This window comes from Scyliorhinus canicula, chromosome 22, assembly GCF_902713615.1.
Source record: "Scyliorhinus canicula chromosome 22, sScyCan1.1, whole genome shotgun sequence".
NCBI lineage: Eukaryota > Metazoa > Chordata > Chondrichthyes > Carcharhiniformes > Scyliorhinidae > Scyliorhinus > Scyliorhinus canicula.
Window position 1 is genome coordinate 19,056,921 of NC_052167.1, and position 25,468 is coordinate 19,082,388.

The window sequence follows — 25,468 nt, forward strand, 5'->3', positions numbered from 1 at the left end:
CCAATTCCTGGATTTTGGTCTCTAATTCTGGATTCCCTCATGAGAGGAAATAGCTTTTCAGCATCTACCCGATTAAACCCCCTTATGACATTTCACACATTAATTCGATCAGCCTTCATCCTTCTTTACTCAAGATGACACAAATCAAAGTTATGTAACTTTTTTTTAAACCTTTAGAGTACCCAATTCTTTTTTCCCAATTAGGAGGCAATTTAGAGTGGCCATTCCACCTACCCTGCACATCTTTGGGTTGTGGGGGCGAAACCCACATCAACACGGGGAGAATATGCAAAGTCCACATGGACAGTGACCTGGAGCCGGGATCGAACCAGGGTCTACGGCGTCGTGAGGCAGCAGTGCTAACCACTGCACCACCCTGCTGCCCTGAGGGTTATGTAACCTGGCCAAATCAATTACAGCCTGGTATGGCAACTGCTCGGCCCAGGGCCGCAAGAAATTTCAGAGAGTCGTGAACACCGCCCAGTCCATCACACGAACCTGCCTCCCATCCCATTGACTCCATCTACTCCTCCCGCTGCCTGTGGAAAGCGGGCTGCATAATCAAAGATCCCTCCCACCTGGCTTACTCACTCTTCCAACTTCTTCCATCGGGCAGGAGATACAGAAGTCTGAGAATACACACGAACAGACTCAAAAACAGCTTCTTCTTACCCACTGTTACCAGACTCCTAAATGACCCTCTTATTGACTGACCTCATTAACACTACACCCTGTATGCTTCATCCGATGCCAGTGCTTATGTAGTTACATTGTATATCTTGTGTTGCCCTATTATGTATTTTCTTTTCTTCCCTTTTCTTCCCATGTACTTAATGATCTGTTGAGATGTTTGCAGAAAAATACTTTTCACTGTACCTCAGTACACGTGACAATAAACAAATCCTATCCAATCCAATCCAATTAATCTTATAAAGCTATGGTATCATTTTGGTGCATCTACCCTACATCTGCCAAGGCAATATGTCCTTTGCGAAGTGCGTTGTCCTTTGGTAAACATGGAAGTTGCAACACAAAACCCGGTACAGCTATCTCACAAGAGTTGTGAATGAAAGCAAATACTGCTGCCTCACGGCGCTAGGGACCTGGGTTCAATTCCAGCTTTGGGTGACTGTCTGTGAGGAGTTTGCATGTTCTCCTCGTGTCTGCGTGGGTTGCCTCCGGGTGTTCCGGGTTCCTCTCACAGTCCAGAAATGTGCAGGTTAGGTGGAATGGCCATGCTAAATTGCAACTTAGTGTCCAAAAGGTTAGGTGGGGTTGTGGGGATAGGGTGAGGGAGTGGGCCTAGGTAGGGTGCTCTTTCAGGGGGTCGGTGCTGGCTCGATGGGCCGAATGGCCTCCTTCTGCTCTGTAGAAGTTCTGTGATTACTCTGAAAAGTTGCACTAAGAAAAAACATTTCACTCTCAGTGATGATTATATACCTCGCAATGGAATACTGATAGATACCTGAGGGGTTTCTTCACAGGTTAGATTTGGCAGTAGTTCCATCATGACGCAAATGGCACCTGGATGGACAAGGACAGGATCTGGAGCAAACCTTCATAAAGACAAAATGCAAAGCGGTGAATCCATGTCATTAGTGTGTATCGTGGACAATACAGGATAATGGTTTTCAATGGGTCAGGAGACCAGAGAATCAAACACAAGAGGCGACCAGAAAATCAAGAGTGACAACTTGCACCGTCTGAATCCCTGATGTGCACTCCCACTCAGTAAGCCTCCAAAGCAAGCACGAAACCTCTATCCTTCCAATCATAACGACTTTCTTTGCAGAACAGTTTTGGGTGTGCATTTAATCTCGAATGGCAGGTTACCGAATAACACATACACACACAGCACTGCTGCCTCACAGCGCCAAGGATCCGGGTTCGATTCCAACCACAGGTAACTGTGTGCGGAGTCTGCACATTCTCCCCGAGTCTGGGTGGGTTTCCTCCGGGTGCTCCGGTTTCCTCTCACAGTCAGGTTAGGTGGATGTGCAGGTTAAGCGGACTGGCCCTGTTAAATTGCTCCTTAGGGTCCAAAAGGCGAGGTGGGGTTATGGGGATAAGGCGGGGATTTGGGCCCAGGTAGCGTGCTCTTTTGGAGGGTCGGTACAGACTCGATGGGCCAAATGGCCTCCTGCTGCACTGTAGGGATTCTATGATTCCATGAGAGTCAGTATAGGTCTAAACTAAGCCGACGCACTTACACCTTTCAATTCAACCTGTGCTGTGAACCTTCCCACCTTCCAAAGGAAACGCAGCCACATCCGTCTACAACTAGAATCAATATCATTCATCCCTGGTATCTCCCAGAAAACACTCTTGATTTCCAACGGGGACGCCGCCACCAACATATGATTCTCTGACAAAAAATCTCCAGCAAAGAAAAGAAACCTTTAAAATGAAAGGAAGGTTTTCAATCTTACTTGAAGTGATATCTAATGTGGAATATCTCATCTACCGCCTTCCATCATGGCCTCTAAAGTTCCCAAAAGACTTTACTGACTGTTAAGTACTTTTGAACTTTTGTCACTTGTAATTTAGGTATCATAGCGGGTTAATTTGCTCACAGCTAAGGGCCCACAAACAACAAAGTACCTAGGAAACCTGCATTGGTTGAGGGATTAAATAGTTTGATCGAACGCCAACCAGCCCAGATATAACCATCCTGACCTTGATCCACAAATGAGGACTTTAGCTTTTTTTGCGCAATCGAACCTTTCGCAATCATTCAGGCTTGCAGATATATAACCTTACAAATGATCTTTGTCTTTGGAGACGCAACATGGAATTTGAGACATTGATCGAGATGAATCCTTTGTTTTAGGATGCAGAACATTTCCGACAAGTCAGAAATATCCAGTTTGACGGTCCAAAGTTAGGTGATTCTGGCCTTCCCAACTTCATCCGAATGCCTGATTTCAAATTGAATCAGAGTTTCACTTTAGCTCGCCCCTCATCGCTAAGGATAAATCCTCAGCGATGAGTCTCGACAATTTCTTATAGGGATGTACTGCAGTCTTATTAAATTAAGAAATGGAGTCAGTGCTTTCTGCAGCCGTAACACAGATATATTCCCCGGCACGAGGGGCTTGATGCAGTGGTATTATTTCATTTTATGAAGCTCAGAATTTATTACAAAAGAGCAGGGGTGTGATTGAAAAGTGCTGGAGCATCAATCTCGAATGAGATCACTCCAGTCCGGGCTAATTAGAATTGCCTTTTGAAAAATCGGCCTCATAAACCACCAAATCGAAAGACACTTCTCACGCGGAATGGTTATTAATGTGCCGCGAACTGGTTCTGGCAAACTCCTTCACCATTCCACGTTACAGACCAGGAACTTTTGTTTTTTAAATTTAGAGTACCCAATTATTTATTTTCCAATTAAGAGGAAATTTAGCCAATCCACCTACCCCGGCACATCTTTTTGGGTTGTGGTGGTGAAACCCACGCAGACACGGGGAGAATATGCAACCTCCACACGGACAGTGACCCAGGGCCCGGGATCGAACCCGGGTCCTCAGCGTCACAGGCAGCAGTGCTAATCATTGCGCCACCAGTTACTTTTTGAGGATTGAAGCAGAATCATCCAGCAGATCCATGTATCACCTAACCGAGGGTGGCACAGTGCACCGCTGCCTCACAACGCCAGGGACTCAGGTTCAATTCCGGCCTTGAGTGTGTGTGGAGTTTGTACTTTCTGTCAGTGTCTGCATGGGTTTCCTCCGGGTGCTCCGGTTACCTCCCATTGTCCAAATATGTACAGAGTAGTTGAATCGGCCATGCTAAATTGTCCCTTGGTGCCCAGGGATATGAAGGTTAGGTTGTAGGGGTAGGGTGGGACATGGATCGGTGGCTGGCTCGATAGGCCGAATGGCCTCCCTCTACACTGTAGGGATTCGATGAGTTGATACAAAGTTGCAGCTTGGCAATTACACTAATTAGAATACCTGAACTCAACTATGCAGCATTACTGGAAGGAATTATTTTAATAGTAAAGTAAAGTCGCTGTAATCCCCCTGGAGGTGGGGAGCTGACTGGTGGTGTTTAACCTGAGGATCACCACACCTCAGGCGAGGGGCAAGCAGGAGAAGATGGGGCCTTCATGAATTACCCGTGCTGTTAGTGTGGCTCTGCATCACGAACCAGCTGTTTAGCCCTCTGAGCTAAACCGGCCCGCACCGGCTCTGATGCACAATAAGGTTTAATGCAGGCCGCAATATGCTTTGTACAACCCTACAGAGTTCTACACTTTTGTTAATGATTTTGAAGTGGTTTAACAATCTTCAGGATCCTCCCTGTCTCCCGGAGCCTAAACATTGCTTATGGGTCTTGAGTAGTACCCTCACCTGCCTTCAGGCCCAGCATTAAACTGCTTCTTCAAAGGTTTCTCTGTATCGTTGGGTGCATCATGATGGGTCGCAGTCACCTCCGGCGCTTCGCTTTCGTTGCACTCCTCACCACGATTTGGAGGGAGATCGCTGACGTGTTGAGTGGAACGGGGAGAAGACAATGTGTCCTTGGCCATCTGGTCCAGGAAATCAAAGAGCTTGACGCATTTCCTTAAAGGTGGCGGAACGTCCGCCTTTGAATTGTGGGCAGAAGTCAGAAACTCCTCAAACGTCCTGCTGGCACCGACGTCCAACGAGCCTTTTAATCTTCCTCCTTTGCCGCTGAAACAACCAAAAAGTCTGAGGTCTTCCGCCACTTTGTGAAACTGGCCCTGAGCCCTGAAGAAGTAACTGTTGACGGGGTCAGAGTGCATGGCCACGGTCAGAGTGCAGAGTGTTGATTGGATAAGGTCCCAGATGTCATTCTGGTCCACCGCGGACCAATTACCCGAAGGTGGCTCGCACAAGGCTCCTTCCATGTCAGCCAACACCGACTGCAGAGCGTTGAAACCTCCAGCAGTCCGGAATGCAGTGCGGGCTTTTGGCATCCCCAGGACGTTTAGAAGGGACTGCAGTGTAAGAGGAGATACAACAGGTTAGAGTGTTAAACTTCACATTCCATTATCCAGCAGCATTGCGCAGTCAGAAAACACCTATGATGCAAAGAAACTATCATTGGCCAACAATGCACTGTGAAAGCAATAATAATTTCATTCAGGAACACCCAAAGGCCTATGTGGATGGATGAGGTGCCTATAATGTAGGCCGTGATTCACCCAAAAAAATGACTCGGTGCCATTTCGGGCGAGTTTGATGGGCTGTTTGGCGCCCGGAGCGAATCCCGTTCTTGGCCTATCCAGTGATCACCACGCTCAATGGGAACGGGGCTGGGAGCAACGGGGTGGGAAAATTGCACCTGAAGTATTAATTGATCAGAGAATCTTCAAATTGAGACGGAGGCTATTTAAGCTGCGTTGGCTCTTTGAGAGAGCTAATAGCCAAATAGTCTGCATAGAACCATAGAACTCTGAAAACGCAGAAGGAGACCATACGGCCCATCGATTCTGTACCAACCCTCTGAAAGAGCACCCTACCTCGGCCCACTCCCGCAACCTATCTCCCTAACCCCACCTGGACACTATGGGGCAATTTTATCGTGGACAATCCACCTAACCTGCACACCTTTGGACTGTGGGAGGAAACCGGACACCCGGAGGAAACTTACACAGACACGGGGGGAATGTGCAAACTCCACACAGACAGTGACCTAAGGCCGTTTTGAACCCAGGTCCTTGGCGCTGTGAGGCAGCAGTGCTAACCACTATGCCACCGTGGCACCTCATTCCCCTCCTCCTACCCCATCTTCCTTTGTAAGTCCTGTTTGAACCAGCCTTTCATTCTAGATCATGCCAATTCATTGCCTAAAACTATGTCTCCTAACGTCCTCTCTGGTTCATTGGCTAACTCTGTTAAATCAGTGTCCCATGGTCACAAAGCTGCCCACTAGTAGAAACATGTTTTCCTTATCTACTACAACCAAATCCCTGATGATTTTGTACATCTCGATTAGATATCCTCTTGGCGTTAAGAGCCCTCTAGTCCTTCCAATTAATGTTCCTGTCGATCGGCACTGCTGTCGATTCAAATAGATTTGGGAATTTGATTAAGCCACCATAAACGAGGGCAAGGGACAGTCCAACTCAAACTTCCGCCCACAGGAAACTTAAACAAAACAAACCAGTGCATAATCGTACTACTGCAAGTAGAGCGGAGTTAAGAAAGAATGAAGAAAGGGTGGCATGTGGCGCAATGGATAACACTGGGACTGCGGCGCTGAGGACCTGGATTCTAATCCCGGTCCTGGATCACTGTCCGTGTGGAGTTTGCATATTCCACCCCCCCCCCTCCCCCCCGCCGCCGCCGTGTCTGCGTGGCTCTCACCTCCACATCCCAAAGATGTGCAGGGCAGGTGGATTGGCCACGCTAAATTGCCCCTTAATTGGAAAAAAAATCATGGCCATGATTTAGTTGCCCATTTAGTTTAGATTCTGGGAGCCTTTCAAACTCGTTACTCGTTACACGGGGGCAGCAGGGTAGCATGGTGGTTAGCATAAATGCTTCACAGCTCCAGGGTCCCAGGTTCGATTCCCGGCTGGGTCACTGTCTGTGCGGAGTCTGCACGTCCTCCCCGTGTGTGCGTGGGTTTCCTCCAGGTGCTCCGGTTTCCTCCCACAGTCCAAAGATGTGCGGGTTAGGTGGATTGGCCATGCTAAATTGCCCGTAGTGTCCTAATAAAAGTAAGGTTAAGGGGGGGTTGTTGGGTTACGGGTATAGGGTGGATACGTGGGTTTGAGTAGGGTGATCATGGCTCGGCACAACATTGAGGGCCGAAGGGCCTGTTCTGTGCTGTACTGTTCTATGTTCTATGTTACGTCTAACTTAGGTACGCAAGCAGTAAACTGGCAGGTTACAGTTTATCTGAGCTTACTAGTGGCCAAACGGATTCAACAGTGCAAGCGCCAAGAGTCAACTGACGTGCACTTGAGTCTGGAATCAAAATTAAAAAGAAAATGTAACAGATAAACAACGGACAAAACACATGATTGTCATTCAAATACTTCCAAGAATCGCAGGTTAAGAAGAGAAGATGAATTCAATAGAACCCAATAGGAATAAAGCAAATGGTTTTGACACCTTTCAGTAAAGGCCACAGAGAACCTTATTGATACAGCCTTTAATATAGTTACACTTTAATCCTCGCTGACTTAATATTCCTCCAGCCTCAATATGTAAAATGCAAACTGAGTTACACATAAGCAAATTTGCCTCCCATTCTGTAATTTGATACAGCGCACAATTTTCAGTGTCTCAACCTCAGCATGTGGAGGTATAATGATATTTATTTTGGGTTAGTAGCTAAATATATATTAGCAAATCAATCTGAGTTTGTGTGTAACACAATAAGCATCCTGAGGGGGAAAGATAATAAATTCAGTCTCTTATTATGTATTGTGACTGCTTCACAATTTGTCAAAATTAGATACACTCACTAGATTTAGGCTAATAAATCAGCTTAATCATATAAATACATATTTTATATGTATAAAATTATGCTGTTTATTTACTTGCGCTGAAAATACAAACTTTTGTGTGGGCTGAGAAGTATCAATTTATGACAGGCTTTTCACAGTAATATTGTTTAAAATATCTTTATGTTTGGGTGAAGAAAGATCTGCATTTATACGGCGCCTTTCACCACTTATAGCTCTCAGTGTCTTCTCTTGGTGCCCAAGTCCCTTGATCAGGCAATAAATGGCTGCCGATGAAGATACTCGACCACCACTTACCCTCACACCCTCCCCCAACTGCGCGTCTGCACACAAACCTGACACGATTTCGCCTTTTGCCCCATGGCAAATGCCCACGTTAAATACCAAAATCAACAGGATGAGGCCCTTACGTAGGCATCACTTCTCTGCTTAAGAGTCTCAACTGATATCAGGGAACAAATTCCATCGACGTACTTCTCTGTCCCAAATATGAATGCGGCTGTGGTGGAGAGGCAGCAGATCCTACCTGGCCCCCTCCCATCTGATCCCCCGCCTCCAAATTCACCTGGCAAGAGGGCATTATATTCTGCCCTGAGACAGGATAAATTTGCCTCCTCGATATAGCACAGCAATGGGATCGTACAGCACAGCAACGGGATTGATATAGCACAGCAACGGGATCAATATAGCACAGCAACGGGATCGATATAGCACAGCAATGGGATCGATATAGCACAGCAATGGGATCGATACAGCACAGCAATGGGATCGATACAGCACAGCAACGGGATTGATATAGCACAGCAACGGGATCGATATAGCACAGCAACGGGATTGATATAGCACAGCAACGGGATCGATATAGCACAGCAACGGGATCGATATAGCACAGCAATGGGATTGATATAGCACAGCAATGGGATCGATACAGCACAGCAACGGGATTGATATAGCACAGCAATGGGATCGATACAGCACAGCAATGGGATCTATATAGAACAGCAACGGGATCAATATAGCACAGCAACGGGATCGATATAGCACAGCAATGGGACTGATATAGCACAGCAACGGGATCAATATAGCACAGCAACGGGATCGATATAGCACAGCAATGGGATCGATACAGCAAAGCAATGGGATTGATATAGCACAGCAATGGGATCGATATAGCACAGCAACGGGATTGATATAGCACAGCAACGGGATCAATATAGCACAGCAATGGGATCGATAAAGCACAGCAATGGGATCGATATAGCATAGCAACGGGATCGATATAGCACAGCAATGGGATCGATATAGCACAGCAATGGGATCGATATAGCACAGCAACGGGATTGATATAGCACAGCAACGGGATCGATATAGCACAGCAACGGGATCTATATAGAACAGCAACGGGATCAATATAGCACAGCAACGGGATCGATATAGCACAGCAATGGGATTGATATAGCACAGCAATGGGATCGATACAGCACAGCAATGGGATCGATATAGCACAGCAACGGGATCGATATAGCACAGCAATGGGATCGATATAGCATAGCAACGGGATCGATATAGCACAGCAATGGGATCGATATAGCACAGCAATGGGATCGATATAGCACAGCAACGGGATTGATATAGCACAGCAACGGGATCGATATAGCACAGCAACGGGATCTATATAGAACAGCAACGGGATCAATATAGCACAGCAACGGGATCGATATAGCACAGCAATGGGATTGATATAGCACAGCAATGGGATCGATACAGCACAGCAATGGGATCGATATAGCATAGCAACGGGATCGATATAGCATAGCAACGGGATTGATATAGCACAGCAATGGGATCGATACAGCACAGCAATGGGATTGATATAGCACAGCAATGGGATTGATATAGCACAGCAACGGGATCGATATAGCACAGCAATGGGATCGATATAGCACAGCAACGGGATCGATATAGCACAGCAATGGCATCGATATAGCATAGTAATGGGACAAAACCCAAAGAATCCTATGCTACACTCATCTTCCTATAACTGGATGACCTGTTGACTCACGTTAATAATTTAATAATTCTAAGCCTAAATACGTAAAGGGTTGACACTCAAATACAGTTTGTACTGTGACATTAAATAGAATTGCAGCTTTACCACCTCACTGGGAAAATTTATTAAAGCAGAGAAGGGAAAAAAAGCAGCATTTTCTACTTCTGTCCATTCTCACCCAAGCGAAGAGGACCGTTAGAACAATGAAGAGGTACCTGAAGGAGGTCGAGTTTCAGCATTAATTCTCCCTGAGTTGCCGAGCACAGAACTCCAATTACCACGCGCATGTACTCCTCCGCGTTCACGATGAATAACTGCTCCAAGATGGTCAGTGCATGGCTTCGGTAGAACTTGTCATCAAGAAAAATCTTGATGTAGGGTGTCATCCCGTATTCTCGAAGAATCACTAAACGGAAAGGGGAAAGGTCGGGTCACACGTGCACTGCGGCTTTTGCCAAATGTCAGACAATGGAGGGCAAATGATATGGTTGTACTGGCTGGCAGAGGCCGATTACCTGGACAGAGGGAGGATATATAGAAGCTGGAAGTGAGACCATTGTCATGATATTTGCTCATGCACATAATAAGATACAGACAGGCAATGACAGGCACCCAGTACAGCCAATCAACACACAGGACAGAACACAACCAATCGCCAGGCAGAACACTAGAAGGTGGTCTCCCACTATAAAACACACGGGGCATCAACACTCTGCCTCTTTCGACTGGTGATAACTGTAGTGATAGTCAGGGTGTATATATCAGTTGGCACCTTCTGCATGTGGCTCACAGCTAGTCTAGTCTAGTTAGTTATAGTAAGCACGCTTAGATTAGTAGAGTGTCAAACCCACAGCGGACTGTGTGCACTGCTTAACAAGTTCAATAAAGCGTATTGAAGTAACATCAAAGTTTGGAGTCTACTTTCAAGTACAACTGCATCCAATTGCAGTCCATATTACCCCAGGGTTATTAACACGACAACCATTAGAGGGCTTAGCTATTATTTCATGGAAAGATCAACTCCATTGCCTCCTGTGGATGTATATTATCCAAACCTCTACTTATATGGACCATAATCCCCTAAAAGACCTGAACACAGGAAGTTAGGACAAACTTCTTGTCCTGAGAGGCAATTAGAGAAAAGTAACTTTTCTCTCACAGTTCCATGTGTGGTGTTCTTTGCGTTGCTTATTTGAGGATGGTTGGCGAAGTGCTCACAAAGACCACAAAATGGCTTGAACTTAAACAAAGCTATAAATTTATTAACACTACTAACTTGGATTCAACACGTATTCCTCAAGAATACGCCGTCGATTAATAACATTTAAACTTCACTCATGTACAGCTAATCCTACTACTGAAATAAACTATGATCTGCTCTCACTTACACTATCTGTACATCTGACACTCTCTAGCTAACCCTGGGGGCAAATTGGCTGCAATGGAATGGGAAACTACATTGAAAGGTATGACGGTACATAGGGAATGGATAGCCAGGATCCCAGGTTAATGGTCCGAAGTTTGAATCCAACCGAGAAAGATGGTGAAATTTGAATTCAATAGAAATCTGGAATTAAAAGTCGCATGTGGACAATGAAACAATTGCTGATTGTTGTAAAAACCTATCTGATTCACCAATGTCCTTTAGGGAAGGAAATCTGTCATCCTTACCTAGTCTGGCCTACATGTGACTCCAGACTCTAAAATGGCCTCACAAGCCAATCAGCTTCGGGGGTAACTCGGGATGGGCAACAAATGTTGGGCCAACCAGTAAATCATACAATTTACAGTGTAGAAGGAGACTATTTGGCCCATCGAGTCTGCACCGGCCCTTGGAAAAAGCACCCTATCTAAGCCCACACCTCCACCCTATCCTCACAACCCCACCCTATCCCCGTAACCCCACCTAACCTTTTTTTAGACACCAAGGACAATTCAGCATGGCCAATCCACCTAACCTGCACATCTTTGGACTGTGGGAGGAAACCGGAGCACCCGGAGGAAACCCAGGCAGACACGGGGAGACGGTGCAGACTCCGCACAGGCAGTGAACCAAGCCAGGAATCGATCCTGGGACCCTGGAGCTGTGGAGCAACTGTGCTAACCACTGTGCTACCGTGAATGAATAAAAAAAAGAAAATGACAAAACGAGCATGAGAGCTTTGAATCTGATGGGTTGGCCAAGAAGGGGTTAATGGAGGCTGGCCGGCTCAGGGGTACTGGATCAGCCAGACTTGAACAAGTTTCTGAGAAACTCAATGACCGAATGGCCCGTTCTTGTTCTAATGACTCTGTAACTAATGTAGGTATTAGCCGATCATGAAATGGAAATGTTAAACCAAAATGGCAGAGCGGTCAGGGGAGCTCCGGCTGTTAAAGGTACTCTACAGAAAGGGCTGGCATTCCATGCAGGAGCACCGACACGAACAATGTCACATCAACTCTTTGGAACTCACCAATGTTCTTCACAGAGCCTTGAAGCATGGTTGCCACAACTTGTAACATCAGACACGAGGCTTCTCTTTGATGCTGCTGCTCATTGCTGGGTATATTTTTCCCTACAGGAAATACAGAGGTGAAGGGAATGACCAAATCCAGACATGATCCATGGATATTTATCAAAAATTAACAAATGCCATAGGTGCCGATTAATCCCAGCAATAGAGTGGCTAATTTTGGTTGCATGCAGGGCATTAGTGAGACCCCATTTGGAGTACTGTGTACAGTACAGGGCCGGGATTCTCCCCTACCCGGGGGGGCGGGGAGTCCCGGCGTGTCGGAGTGGCGTGAACCACTCCAGGCCACCATGGGGGCACCCCCTGGGGTCAGATAGCCCCGCGCCGCCACCCCCCCCCCCGCCCCAGGACCCCGGCGCCCGCCTGTACCGCCAATCCCGCCAGTAAGGTAGGTGGTTTAATCCACGCCGGCGGGAGAGGCTTGTCAGCGGCGGGACTTCGGCCCATCGCGGGCCGGAGAATCGCCGCGGGGGACCCACCAACCGGCACGGTGCGATTCCCGCCCCCCGCCGAATCCCGGGTGGCAGAGAATTCGGGACACGGCGGGGGCGGGATTGACGCCGGCCCTGGGCGATTCCCCGATCCTGGTCTCCTTTTTTGAGGAAAGATGTAAATGTATTGGAAGCAGTTCAGAGAAGGTTTATTCGGCTCATACCAGGAATGGCCGGGTTGTCTTATGAGGAAAGGTTGGACAGGTTGGGTTTGTATTCACTATGGAAGATAAGAGGTAACTTAATCAAAACCTTTATGATTATGGGAGGTATACACAGGGTGAATGTTTCTTCTTGTCGGAGAATCTAGAACTAGGGGTCACTGTTTAAAAATGAGCGGTCGCTCATTTAAGAAGGAGATGAGAAGATGTTTCTCTCAGAGGAGAGGGAGTCTCTGGAACTCTCTTCCTCAAAAGGCAGTGGAACCAGAGTCTTTGAATATTTTTTTTGAGGCAGAGCTCGATAGATTCTTGATTAACAAGGGGTTGAAAGGATAAGGGGTTGAAAGGTTATCGGGATGGGCAGGAACGTGGGGCTGAGGTTACAATCAGATCAGCCACAATCTTATTGAATGGCGGACCAGGTTCGAGGGGCTGAATGGCCTACGCCTGCTCCTAATTCGTCTGTTTGTAAGCTCATTCTTGGTGTCATCATTTGACGTTGTACCTGGCCCTCACACAACTGCCACTGGCACCTAACCCTGCTTTACTAATGGGAAAGCCAATTGGATTATAAAATGTTATAGAATTTACAGTGCAGGAGGCCATTCGGCCCATCGAGTCTGCACTTGCTCTTGGAAAGAGCACCCCACCCAAGGTCCACACCTCCACCCTATCCCCATAACCCAGTAACCCCACCCAACACTGAGGGCAATTTTGGACACTAAGGGGGAATTTATCATGGCCAATCCACCTAACCTGCACATCTTTGGACTGTGGGAGGAAACCGGAGCACCCGGAGGAAACCCACGCACAGACGGGGAGAATGTACAGACCCTGCACAGACAGTGACCCAAGCCAAGAATCGAACCTGGGACCCTGGAGCTGTGAAGCAGTTGTGCTAACCACTGTGCTACCGAGCTGCCCAAGCACCACAGTCAGCACCACATTTAAGAATTCCTACATTGCAGAAGGAGGCCATTCGGCCCATCGAGTCTGCACTGACCCTCCGAAAGAGCACCCTGCCAAGGCCCACCAACCCGCCCTATCCCCATAACCCCACCTAACCTGCACATCCCTGGACACCAAGGGGCAATATTAGTACGGCCAATCCGTCTAACCTGCACATCTTTGGACTCTCATCGTGGATGTTTTCATCATTAAAAAATGAAAACGTTAAAAAGAAAATTTAAGATTATTTTTTGAATGCACCCCTCATATTTTCCCCGTGTTTGTTCCCCCCCGCCTGGAGATTAATCTTCAATTCTTGGGCAATCCAGGAGAATTGGTAACTCCACCCAATAAATATGGTGAGTTCCCTGATCAGAATCGGAAGGATAAATTCAGCAAGACTGGAATCCTGTGACGGGGTCTTGGTGGGTGGGAGTGCAGGACAGAGATGTTACCACAGTTCTGCTATTCCGACACATATTCCCAACCAGGAAGACTGCACTTGCCAAAGTTAGCTCTGCAAAGCTTGGAACGGTCAAAACACTTGGGACCACAGTGGGGTCAAAACGACCCAATCCTTTTAACGCAAAGCAATTAATAATTCAAAGGAAATCAAAAGAAATTAATGTTGGAAACTGAATTCCGGTTCCACTCTCCTATTTTTAAAATTAATAGGATGGAAAGTCTGACTTTGTGGAAGTGTTCACTGCTTCCTGCTCAATATCACTTTATTGCAAGCAATCCTACGCGCCCAGGCACATCGATTTTCTAATTGCCATCTCCAAAGAACGGATTCCGAAAGACAGCTAAATGGTTATTTGGTTGGAATGCCTGTTACCTGCTTTCCTCAGCATTTTGGCATATCTTTGAAGTTGTGTCAGGAGCAACTCAAGGAGCCTGGTTTCTCTGAACACGACCGTGAGCAATGGGTCGAATTTGGCGATGTCCAGCACACATTCGAGCGCCAACAGGGCACAGGCTGGGGAATGGTTCTCCCGGATGATGGCCTGCACCCTCGAAAAGACCTCGTGGGGGATATAAGCCAAGTCGAGAACGACGCACCGCAGCATCTGAAAGTACTGAATCTGCACAGCCCGAGACTTGAGGTATATCACCGCGGTGATCTGAAAGAGCGCCTGCTGCGTCCATTCCAGCAGGAAGAAGTTGGCCTTGTCCCAGCTCCAGATCTTTTTGATGCCGCTCAGGACGATTGATGAGAGGCAGGAGCAATTAGCTTTTAAGAAGACGAGTTGCAAGACTTTGAAAGCCTGGAGGTTTTTCACAGTCGTTTCTTGACATGGAAACAGAAAAAAAGATGTTAGCAATTCGGAGCAAAGAGATACGCAAAGCCAATAATAAGAAAGCCTAAAGTAAAAAAAAAAGAGTACCCTTCTCCAAAGTGCGCTTATAATGAGGAACTACCCAGTTTCCTCTTTCAATGCATCCTATTCTCACCTTAACGATGGGCCCAAATTAATCAAGGGTGCACCTTCACAGGCGTTTATGTCGAACCCAAGTGTCACGCCTTGTTACTCCGGTCAACCACCCCAATGAAATGAAATGAAAATGAAAATCGCTTATTGTCACGAGTAGGCTTCAATGAAGTTACTGTGAAAAGCCCCTAGTCGCCACATTCCGGCGCCTGTCCGGGGAGGCTGGTACGGGAATCGAACCGTGCTGCTGGCCTGCCTTGGTCTGCTTTAAAAGCCAGCGATTTAGCTCAGTGAGCTAAACCAATGAATCCTGTTGCAAGAGAGTCGGGGACATTCCTGCTTCCGTTGCAGGATGCAAAACCCAACGGAACTGACGTATTTAAAATGGAAGCAGACCGACAATTAAGAAGGGTGCGTTTGATGGGTGGGAGACAAAGTGACGTGATGGAAGAGGGAGGTAGAACATTGGATGCCAGTGAAAAATACAATTGTCCATGTAACTCAAGGGCAGAAGACTTTGTAGCAAAATGCGCATGTTTCAGTGCCAACACCAAAGGGTGGTGAGTCTTTGGCATTCACTGCTGCAGAGGGAGGTGGAGGTGCAGTCCCTGCGCATGCTCAAGACTGACATTGTAAGAAGTCTGACAACACCAGGTTAAAGTCCAAAAGGTTTGTTTCGAATCACTAGCTTTCAGAGGACTGCTCCTTCCTCAGGTGAATCTGAGGAAGGAACAGTGCTCCAAAAGCTAGTGATTCGAAATAAACCTGTTGGACTTTAACCTGGTGTTGTAAGACTTCTTACTGGGCTCGCCCCAGTCCAACGCCGGCATCTCCACATCAAGACTGACATTGATAGACATCTACATAATAAAAATTTCAAGGGATACAGGGATAATGCAGGAAAATGGTGGATGTTGAAGCAGATCAGCCATGTTCCCATTGAATGGCAGAGCAGGGCCGAATGGCCTCCTCCTATTCCTATTTCTTGTGTTCTAAAAAGAACGAAAAGTAGTCAGCGTGGGCAGCTTCCTGAGATACTGCTCCAGCTGCTCCTCAGCAAAAGTCTTTGATTTGTGGCAGTTCCTGCAGTTCCATCCGCCTTCATCTCTTAATCATTCACTCCCAGAATGTCCCAGGTCCAATCCCTGCTCTGGCCTGAGCCGCCAGGTCTCACCGGGCCAACAGTAGCTGTATTGTGATTGTGGTAAGACCGCACCTGGTGTATTGTGCACAGTTTTGGTCCCCTTATTTGAGGGAAGGTGTAGTGGCATTGGAGGCAGTTCATAGGAGGTTCACGAGATTGATTCCAGAGATGAGGGGTTTGTCGTATGAGGAGAGATTGAGCAGTTTAGGCCTATAGTCTCTCGAGTTTAAATGAATGAGGGGAGTGAAGTGTCGAGGCAGCTTCCAGGTCCATGGCCTCGAGGTACAGCTGGAAGCGCTGTTTAAAAATTTCCCAATTTGAGCCCAGGTTCCTGGCAATGCGGAGGAGCGGCGGCGGGCGAACGGAGTCCATTCTGCAGGATGGCGTGAGACTGGTGGAAGGCTGATCACTGGTAGGTAGGTCTCAGAGGTACTAACATCCCTCAACTACTGGTACCATGAAGTGTTGGATAGTGTAGGCTTGTGAGGTGAACATATATCACCAACACTGAGGAAGGATCAACTCAATTTTATTAACTATTAACTAATCGACATACGGGAACTGGGGGTTTAAACGATGCTAGTTTAAACTAGAGACCTAAACCTGTCCGAACCAGTTGACTCTCTCAGCACGTGGTGCGAGTCTGTGCTGGGCTGGATGAGTTCTTGTTACACTGAGAGGCAGCACCCAGAATGAGCGGGAACCGTGGTGCCCTCTGCCTTTAGAGTGTGTGTATTCTAACTGGTGATTGGCTGCGGTGTTTGTGCATGTTGATTGGTCCCAGTGTGTGTCCATCAGTATGTGTCTGCACCATGATATACTGGTGTGTATTATGACAGGGAGATCTAATTGATGTATACAAGACGTTTAAAGGTTTGGATAAAGTAGACGTGGAGCTGATGCTTCCTCTTGTGGGACATTCTAGAACAAGAGGTCAGAATCTTAGAACAAGAGGTAGTAAATTTAAAACAGATTTGAGGAGAAACTGCTTCTCCCAAAGGGTTGTAAATCTGTGGAAATCGCTACCCCAGAGTGCGCTGGATGCGGGAATAGTGAGTAAATTTAAGGAAGAGTTAGACAGATTTGTATTTGGTAATGGGTTGAAGGGTTATGGAGAATGGGCCGGACGGTGGAGTTGAGGCCAGAATGGGATCAGCCATGATCACATTGAGGGTGTTTAGGCTCGGGAGGCTAAACTGTCGACTCCCACTCCCAGGTCAGCTGTTCCAGGGAGGAGATGCTCTGGCTGATTTTGCAATCCAGGTCTTGGTCTGTGGCATTGTAGGTAATATATGAGGAACACATCAGGCATGATAGAATGATGGAGCAGACTCGATGGGCTGAATGGCCTAATTCTGCTCCTGTATGAGACAGGATCTACTCCCATTTGGAAGCAAATGGATGTATTAGTGAGAGGCAGCATGGTTTTGTGAAGGGGAGGTCATGTCTCACTAACTTGATAGAGTTTTTCGAAGAGGTCACAAAGATGATTGATGCAGGTAGGGCAGTGGATGTTGTCTATATGGACTTCAGTAAGGCCTTTGACAAGGTCCCTCATGGTCGACTGGTACAAAAGGTGAAGTCACACGGGATCAGGGGTGAGCTGGCAAGGTGGATACAGAACTGGCTAGGTCATAGAAGGCAGAGAGTAGCAATGGAAGGGTGCTTTTCTAATTGGAGGGCTGTGACTAGTGGTGTTCCGCAGGGATCAGTGCTGGGACCTTTGCTGTTCATAGTATATCTAAATGATTTGGAAGAAAATGTAACTGGTCTGATTAGTAAGTTTGCAGACGACACAAAGGTTGGTGGAATTGCGGATAGCGATGAGGACTGTCAGAGGATACAGCTGGATTTAGATCGTTTGGAGACTTGGGCGGAGAGATGGCAGATGGAGTTTAATCCAGACAAATGTGAGGTAATGCATTTTGGAAGGTCTAATGCAGGTAGGGAATATACAGTGAATGGTAGAACCCTTAAGAGTATTGAAAGTCAGAGAGATCTAGGTGTACAGGTCCACAGGTCACTGAAAGGGGCAACACAGGTGGAGAAGGTAGTCAAGAAGGCATACGGCATGCTTGCCTTCATTGGCCGGGGCATTGAGTATAAGAATTGGCAAGTCATGTTGCAGCTGTATAGAACCTTAGTTAGGCCACACTTGAAGTATAGTGTTCAATTCTGGTCGCCACACTACCAGAAGGATGTGGAGGCTTTGGAGAGGGTGCAGAAGAGATTTACCAGGATGTTACCTGATATGGAGGGCATTAGCTGTGAGGAGCGGTTGAATAAACTCGGTTTGTTCTCACTGGAACAATGGAGGCTGAGGGGCGACCTGATAGATGTCTACATAATTCACCTGAAGAAGGAGCCGTGCTCCGAAAGCTCGTGTTTGAAACAAACCTGTTGGACTTTAACCTGGTGTTGTAAGACTTCTTACTGTACATAATTATGAGTGGCAGAGACAGAGTGGATCGTCAGAGACTTTTCCCCAGGGTAGAGGGATCAATTACTAGGCGGCATAGGTTTAAGGTGCGAGGGGCAAGGTTTAGAGTAGATGTACGAGGCAAGTTTTTACACAGAGGGTAGTGGGTGCCTGGAACTCGCTACCGGAGGAGGGGGTGGAAGGACGATAGTGACATTTAAGGGGCATCTTGATAAAGACATGAATAGGATGGGAATAGAGGGTATACGGACCCAGGAAGTGTAGAAGATTGTAGTTTAGTCGGGCAGCATGGTCGGCACAGGCTTGGAGGGCCGAAGGGCCTGTTCCTGTGCTGTACTTCTCTTTATTCTTTGTTCTTGTTCTTTGTTATGAACTTGCTGCATGCCTGTATTGAGGAAGAGTTAATTGGCTAGGCTTCTAGCTCCTGACCACCCCCTCCCCCCCTCCACCTCCCGCCCTCACTAGGGACCCCCACTGGAGTGGCACTTCTGAAAGAGGGCAAGATCAGATTCACCTGTGATCTCCATCGTCAGATCATCTGCGGGAACTCTGTGCCACAGATCACACGTGATTGAAGGTCATATGAGTGAGCTACTGGAGTGAAAGGAACATGGATGGAACTGGACTCAATGTGGGGTGTCGATGCCTCACTCGCTGAGCAAGTCGACATCTTCAGCAGGGAAGGGCAGTGGAGAAAGTTTGATCAGTAAATTTCAGCGGAAGAAAAAGTGAGCGGGATTCTCCGCTTCCCCAGCAATGTGTTTCTCAGCAGCACGCCAGTCGCTAGCAGCGGGATTCCCTACTCCTGCCGCTTGTCAATGGGATTCCCCATTGATGCCATCCCACGCCTTCGTCCAATGAAAAAACCATAAGCTCAGAAATCGTGTTTCTAAACCCTGGGCTTGATTTTAATGAGCACAGCAGGATCCAGCCAGGCAGCCATGTCTGTACCTGGGAGATTTAACGCTCAGGCTCATTGAAATATTCCAAAGCGGACTCCCGCCCCTAAGCCGGTAGGAATGATGTCAACTGCAATGGGTGGGAATGGAAGGTTGCTGTTCGGAGGTCGCCGGGAACCAAGGAATGTTGCCAGTCATGATCTCTTTGAATGGCGGAGCAGACTTGATGGACCGAATGCCTTCCTTCTGCTTCTATTTCTGGGTCACATGGGTGGGAGGGGAATCAGGAAGCAGAGCAGTTGGGATAGGGGTGGTAACTCGGGACAGGGGAGCCCCACGGTTTTTTTGTGGGACAAGGATTAGCAGGAGTGCTTCTCCCGATGGCCTAAGAATTCCACAGAAAAAGTATTTTCCCAAAGTCACCTTGTCCATTCTGCGGGTTCCTGCCATGGCTGGCATGTCGCATTAGCTCCACATTGGCTCACAAGTTGGAATACCTGCCCAATGTCATTGGATGCCACTCGGCTGCAGCGAGACACAAATTAGGTTCTCGTTTGCCTGAAGCTGGAGTCCAGGCCAATTTCACAATTGGTAAACACAAAATGGTGGTCGGCGGGAGCTAGCCGCCCGCAGATCGCTGTCGGTTATATTTCACTGGGTCCTCGCTTCTTTTTAGCTGGCTTTACAGCTGCCGGCCTTTTATACTAGTGCTGGATTGACTCAGTCCAACGAGCACGGGTGAACAATCATCCCCAGCTGGATGAGTCCTGTGCAGGTTATCACAGGAAGCAAAAGATTTTAAGCGTCCCCTTGCCCTCCTCCCTCCTGGTGAAGGGATTAAACTTGACTCTGTGGTGATATGCCTACGGGCGATATCATAGTTGAATGGTGTGCGGTACAGGCAGATCATGTGGCCTCCAGACCAAGGTCACGCGACCGGGGACCCAGATATAAAAGGGAGACACGTCCGGCCATCCCGAGTAGAAGATTGAGAGGGTAATAAGACGTACATGTAATTGGTCAGTGCTAGGTGTAAGTTCCAGAGGAGTTGCAAGACTCCATTATAACGTGCTCTGTATCCAATTGCCATCTTACCACAAGAGACACAATAATAGGACCCTGGTTTGGACATATCAAAGTGTTTGGTGAGTTACTCCACAAAGTACAAGGGACCAAACACAACAGACTCCACCCGCTAATCAAAGACAAAGACAGATTCTCCTGTGTTTTGTTGGAGTGGGGAACTACTCTCCCCACCCCCACCCATCCCCCCAGGGCTTGGGAGGTGAATTAATTATTACAGTTTGTTCTTGGGAAAAGATGCACTCCGATAATTCTCTTATTCAATGGTTCTATTCAGCCTATTCTCTTATTCAATGGTTGCTCTGAGTAACTGCTTCCTTCTCCTTACAGAATGCAGTCCTTTATCAACAAGCTAGAGTCTCCACAGAGAGAACTCAGCTGAACCTTAGTGCGCATCGAGTGACTAGAGTGCGTGCAGAGCCGTGCTGTTAAACGACAAATATCAGGACCCGTGAAAGTTTCAAGTGACTGGGGAGACTGTGGCGAAGTGGTACTGTCGTGGTACCATTATTCCGAAGGCCACAGCTCACTCCCTGGGGACACAAGTTCGAATCCTACAACAGATTTCAATTCGATGAACAAATCTGGAACAGAATGTTAGCCTTGGTAACGGAGATCACTGACTGTTGTAGAAACCCATCTGGTTCACAAAATGGCCCTTTAGGACATACAGTGCAGAAGGAGGCCATTTGGCCCATCGAGTCTGCACCGACCCACATTAAACCCTCACTTCCACCCTATCCCAATAACCCCTCCTAACCTTTTGTTTGGGCACTAAGGGCAATTTATCATGGCCAATCCACCTAACCTGCACGTCTTTGGACTGTGGGAGGAAACCGGAGTACCTGGAGGAAACACACGCAGACACGGTGAGAACGTGCAGACTCCCCACGCAGAGAGTGACCCAGCAGGGAATCGAACCTGGGACGCTGTGAAGCCACAGTGCTATCCCCTTGTGCCACCATGCTGCCCACAAAGGGAAGGAAATCTGCCGTCCTTACCCGATCTGGCCTACATGTCCCCACAGTCGTGTGGTTGACTCTTAACTGCCCCTCTGAAAAAGCCAAGCAAGCCAATCAGTTCAAGGGTAATTAGGGCAGATGATGCCAGTGATTCCGATTCAAAGAATAAAGTAAAAACAAACTCACTATAGTTCGCGAGTTCAGACAGAGCTGTTTACCTGATTTTGGAGGTTGTTGAAACTTAAAACTTAGGAATTGTGATCCTGCAATGCTGGGAGTGACCTTCAATTCTTTCTCACCATAAATGGTGAGAGAACTCAAAAAATCGACCAGCTCTTCCAAAGTTTTCGCTTCTTCTTTCTCCAGTTCTTTATCGCACCTAGTGAGAGAACAAGGTTGAACTAGGAATTGATTAACTCAAAATAAAACACTAAATGGGAAAGCTGTATGTCTCAACCAGAAAATCCTTGGACAAGGGTTGTTGAGTGTTGATATGTGGGTGTCCTTTCAGTTCCAGTCCTACTGTGAATATCCGAGTCAGGATGAGGGCAATCATTGAATTACGACAGGCCATTCGGCCTATCGGGTCTGCACCGACCCTCTGAAAGGGCACCCTACCTAGGGCCACGCCACCTCCTCCAGCCCCATAACTCAGTAACCTCTAACCTTTGGACACTAAGGGTCAATATATCATGGTCAATCCACCTCACCTGCACATCTTTGGACTTGTGGAAGGAAACCGGAGCACCCGGAAGAAATCCACGCAGCCACAGGGAGAACGTACAGACTCCACGCAGACAGTCAGCCAAGGGCGGAATCGAACCCGGGTCCCTGGCGCTGTGAGGCAGCAGTGCTAACCACCGTGTTGTGTACTCGCAGTTAAGGTCCCACGTGAAATGAGTTTGGCCTGTCTGAGCTTGGACTTGTACACCTTAAAATGGACGAGTACCCGTCCTTTCCAAGGTTTTTTCTAAACTTAGAGTGCCCAATTCTTTTTTCTTCCAATTAAGGGGCAATCCACCGACCTGGCACATCTTTGGGTTGTGGGGGTGAGGCCCACGCAGACACGGGGAGAATGTGCAAACTCCACACGGACAGTGACCCAGGACCAGGATCGAACCTGGGTCCTCAGCGCCGTGAGGCAGCAGTGCTAACCACTGTGCCACCGTGCCGCCCCGTTTCCCAGGTTTACTCCTTTTTCCTTCTGAGTAAATTGTTTTGTTGTGAGACGTGGAGAATTTTCACTTTGGAACAGGTGAGGGTGAAGGGTTACAATTTCTGCACACAAAGAAGCTGGTTTAGCACACTGGGCTAAATCGCTGGCTTTGAAAGCAGACCAAGGCAGGCCAGCAGCACGGTTCAATTCCCGTACCGGCCTCCCCAAACAGGCGGGGGTCCAAATGGGCCAGATCCCTGCCTCACTCTAATATGCAGATTCATCAGGAAGAGATCCCGCCCACAAGGGCAGCACGGTAGCATGGTGGTTAGCATAAATGCTTCACAGCTCCAGGGTCCCAGGTTCAATTCCCAGCTGGGTCACTGTCTGTGTGGAGTCTGCACGTCCTCCCCCTGTGTGCGTGGGTTTCCTCCGGGTGCTCCGGTTTCCTCCCACAGTCCAAAGATGTGCGGGTTAGGTGGATTGGCCACGCTAAATTGCCCGTAGTGTCCTAATAAAAGTAAGGTTAAGGGGGGGGTTGTTGGGTTACGGGTATAGGGTGGATACGTGGGTTTGAGTAGGGTGATCATGGCTCGGCACAACATTGAGGGCCGAAGGGCCTGTTCTGTGCTGTACTGTTCTATGTCTATGTTCTATGTTCTAATTTACATTGTGACATCATGTTAGATCTCGCGAGGCGCGGCGAGCCAGGTAGATCCCCGGAAGGGGAATCTCCCGGCAACGCCGCACTGCTTTTCGGGCGCAACATGACCAGTAGATCTCGCCCCCACACTCTTTTCGGTATATCAAATAAACAAATTAATTCATGAATAAATTAAAAGCTAACAGTCCTTAAAGAGTCACTTGTAATACAGTGCAACAAGCAGACACATGGCAGATGACCTTCAATGCCGAGATGCGGAAATTAGGCACTTTGGAACGAAAGATGAGACAATTTAAAATTAAGTGGTGCAATTTTAAAGGGGGGGGTCAGCAACACAGGGATCTGGGAGTTCACATACACAATTTTCTGACATTGGAGGACAAATTGAATAAGCTATTTGAACAGATTCTTTGCAAACAGAGGCAGTGTACAAAATCAGGAAAGTAATGGCATCACCAAACATCTGTTTCACAAGCCACTGAGAAAACACAGGAAGCTTGGAGGGGCAGGAGCTCCCGGATCATAAGTGTCCTGATTGCCATTCTTCAAACTGAGAATCAGTGGCCTTATTCTGCCCAGTGGAACGTTAATGGGTCTGGAGGGAACACTGTTTCAGCTTCTGTTTTCAGTGGCCTCTATCCTTTCGCGACATTTCATTACGCTAGTTTAGAAGCTTGAGTGAAGATCTCCCACTTTGTCTCCCATTGGCTCCTATCAGGGAAGTGGAGATCCCTCCCCCCCTCCCCTTAATCGTCCACGTTTCACCAGCCCCCCCTGATAGAAATCTACTTTATTACAGGTAATAAAGATTTAAGGGAAGAAATGATTTAGTGACATTATACTATTAAAAATCATACATTAAGCCATGACAGCAGAAAATGCTGAGAGCGTGGGAAAGATCTGATAAGGAAGTCAGTATTCAATCTGACTATCCACTTTGCAGAATAGACTCATTGTTATCATTACTAGGCAAACATCCCAGTTCTGGAGAAAATGGTGGGAAACAGGTGGTTCGTTCACACCACATTATGGAAACATAGAGAAATTCTCTCATGCCACATTATCTCTTAAAACTTGATGGACCGACATTTCGTCGATTTAAATGAATTATAATCATTTTAACCCAATCACAAGGGTATAGAGCCTCAAAAGATTATGATTCCTTAAGAGACCGGGAGAAAACTTTTGTCCGCCCTCTCTGAATTCATCTTTAACCTAACCTTTGAAACCTATTTGTATTTTGCTTTGCAAACAGCTATTTACTTTCGTTTCATTTTTGTATTGTGCATTTTGATCTAAAGAAATTACCCCGAAACTGAATTGTATCTTGAATTCAACTCAACCATCTGTATTTGCGTTGGACAAACAACTTTCTAGATTTTGTATTCATATAAAACTTGACTTGATCAATAGACTTTGAAACTGACATAAATAAAGAGATACTTGTCTTCACCCAAGAAGCTCAGTCTCGAGTTCTGTAAGATTGATATATAGTGCGGCGACACATAAATATATTAACAAAATACAGATCCATCACTCCCCCACATCCCCCAATTTCCCCTCATTCCTGCTAATGCATAGAATCCACGGCCTGGGAAAGCTCACTTTCCCCTTGATTTGTGCTCCCAGCGCCAACAGCACTAGATCTTCCAAAGTCATAGTTCTCAAGAAAAAGAGACAGTCGCTATGAGCAGTGACAGACATGATTGGACCATTCTAGCTATCAGGAATTCAATTAGGGCAAAATATATATTTTTTAAATACAATATTCTAAGCAGAGCTTTGATTTTTAAAAGTGCCTTCTGCAAATCTCTTTTTAAATAGGAGCCCAAGGCCTGGTCGATGTACTTGCCCGAGGAGCAGGGCGGTTAGTAGCTGGTACCCGTCGCTGTTTTCGAAATCAACGAGTAACTCTGGAGAAACATGATAAGAGTCCTTCACAAAGCAGAGCACGTTGACAGCAGCTTGAGCTGCTTCGCAGACCGATGACCTCTCTGCCATGGTAAATAAACTCTCAATGCACCTCTTCACGCAATCTCTATCTGTAGCAAATAGAAATCAGCTGTTAGTGTTT

The 25,468-nt window shown here is 47.1% G+C and overlaps 1 protein-coding gene across 2 annotated transcripts in view; it reads right to left on the minus strand.

The window, feature by feature from the left end:
• Positions 1-25,468, minus strand: part of wdfy4 (WDFY family member 4) — a 292,745-nt gene that overhangs the window by 237,200 nt on the left and 30,077 nt on the right. For both annotated transcript variants that reach the window (XM_038782904.1, XM_038782905.1), the window contains 7 exons: positions 25,247-25,436; positions 21,793-21,953; positions 14,452-14,904; positions 11,954-12,055; positions 9,713-9,903; positions 4,356-4,966; positions 1,466-1,556 (listed from right to left, as the gene is read on the minus strand). In XM_038782904.1, coding sequence (XP_038638832.1) covers positions 1,466-1,556; positions 4,356-4,966; positions 9,713-9,903; positions 11,954-12,055; positions 14,452-14,904; positions 21,793-21,953; positions 25,247-25,436 — 1,799 coding nt within the window. The remainder of the gene's footprint in view (positions 1-1,465; positions 1,557-4,355; positions 4,967-9,712; positions 9,904-11,953; positions 12,056-14,451; positions 14,905-21,792; positions 21,954-25,246; positions 25,437-25,468) is intronic.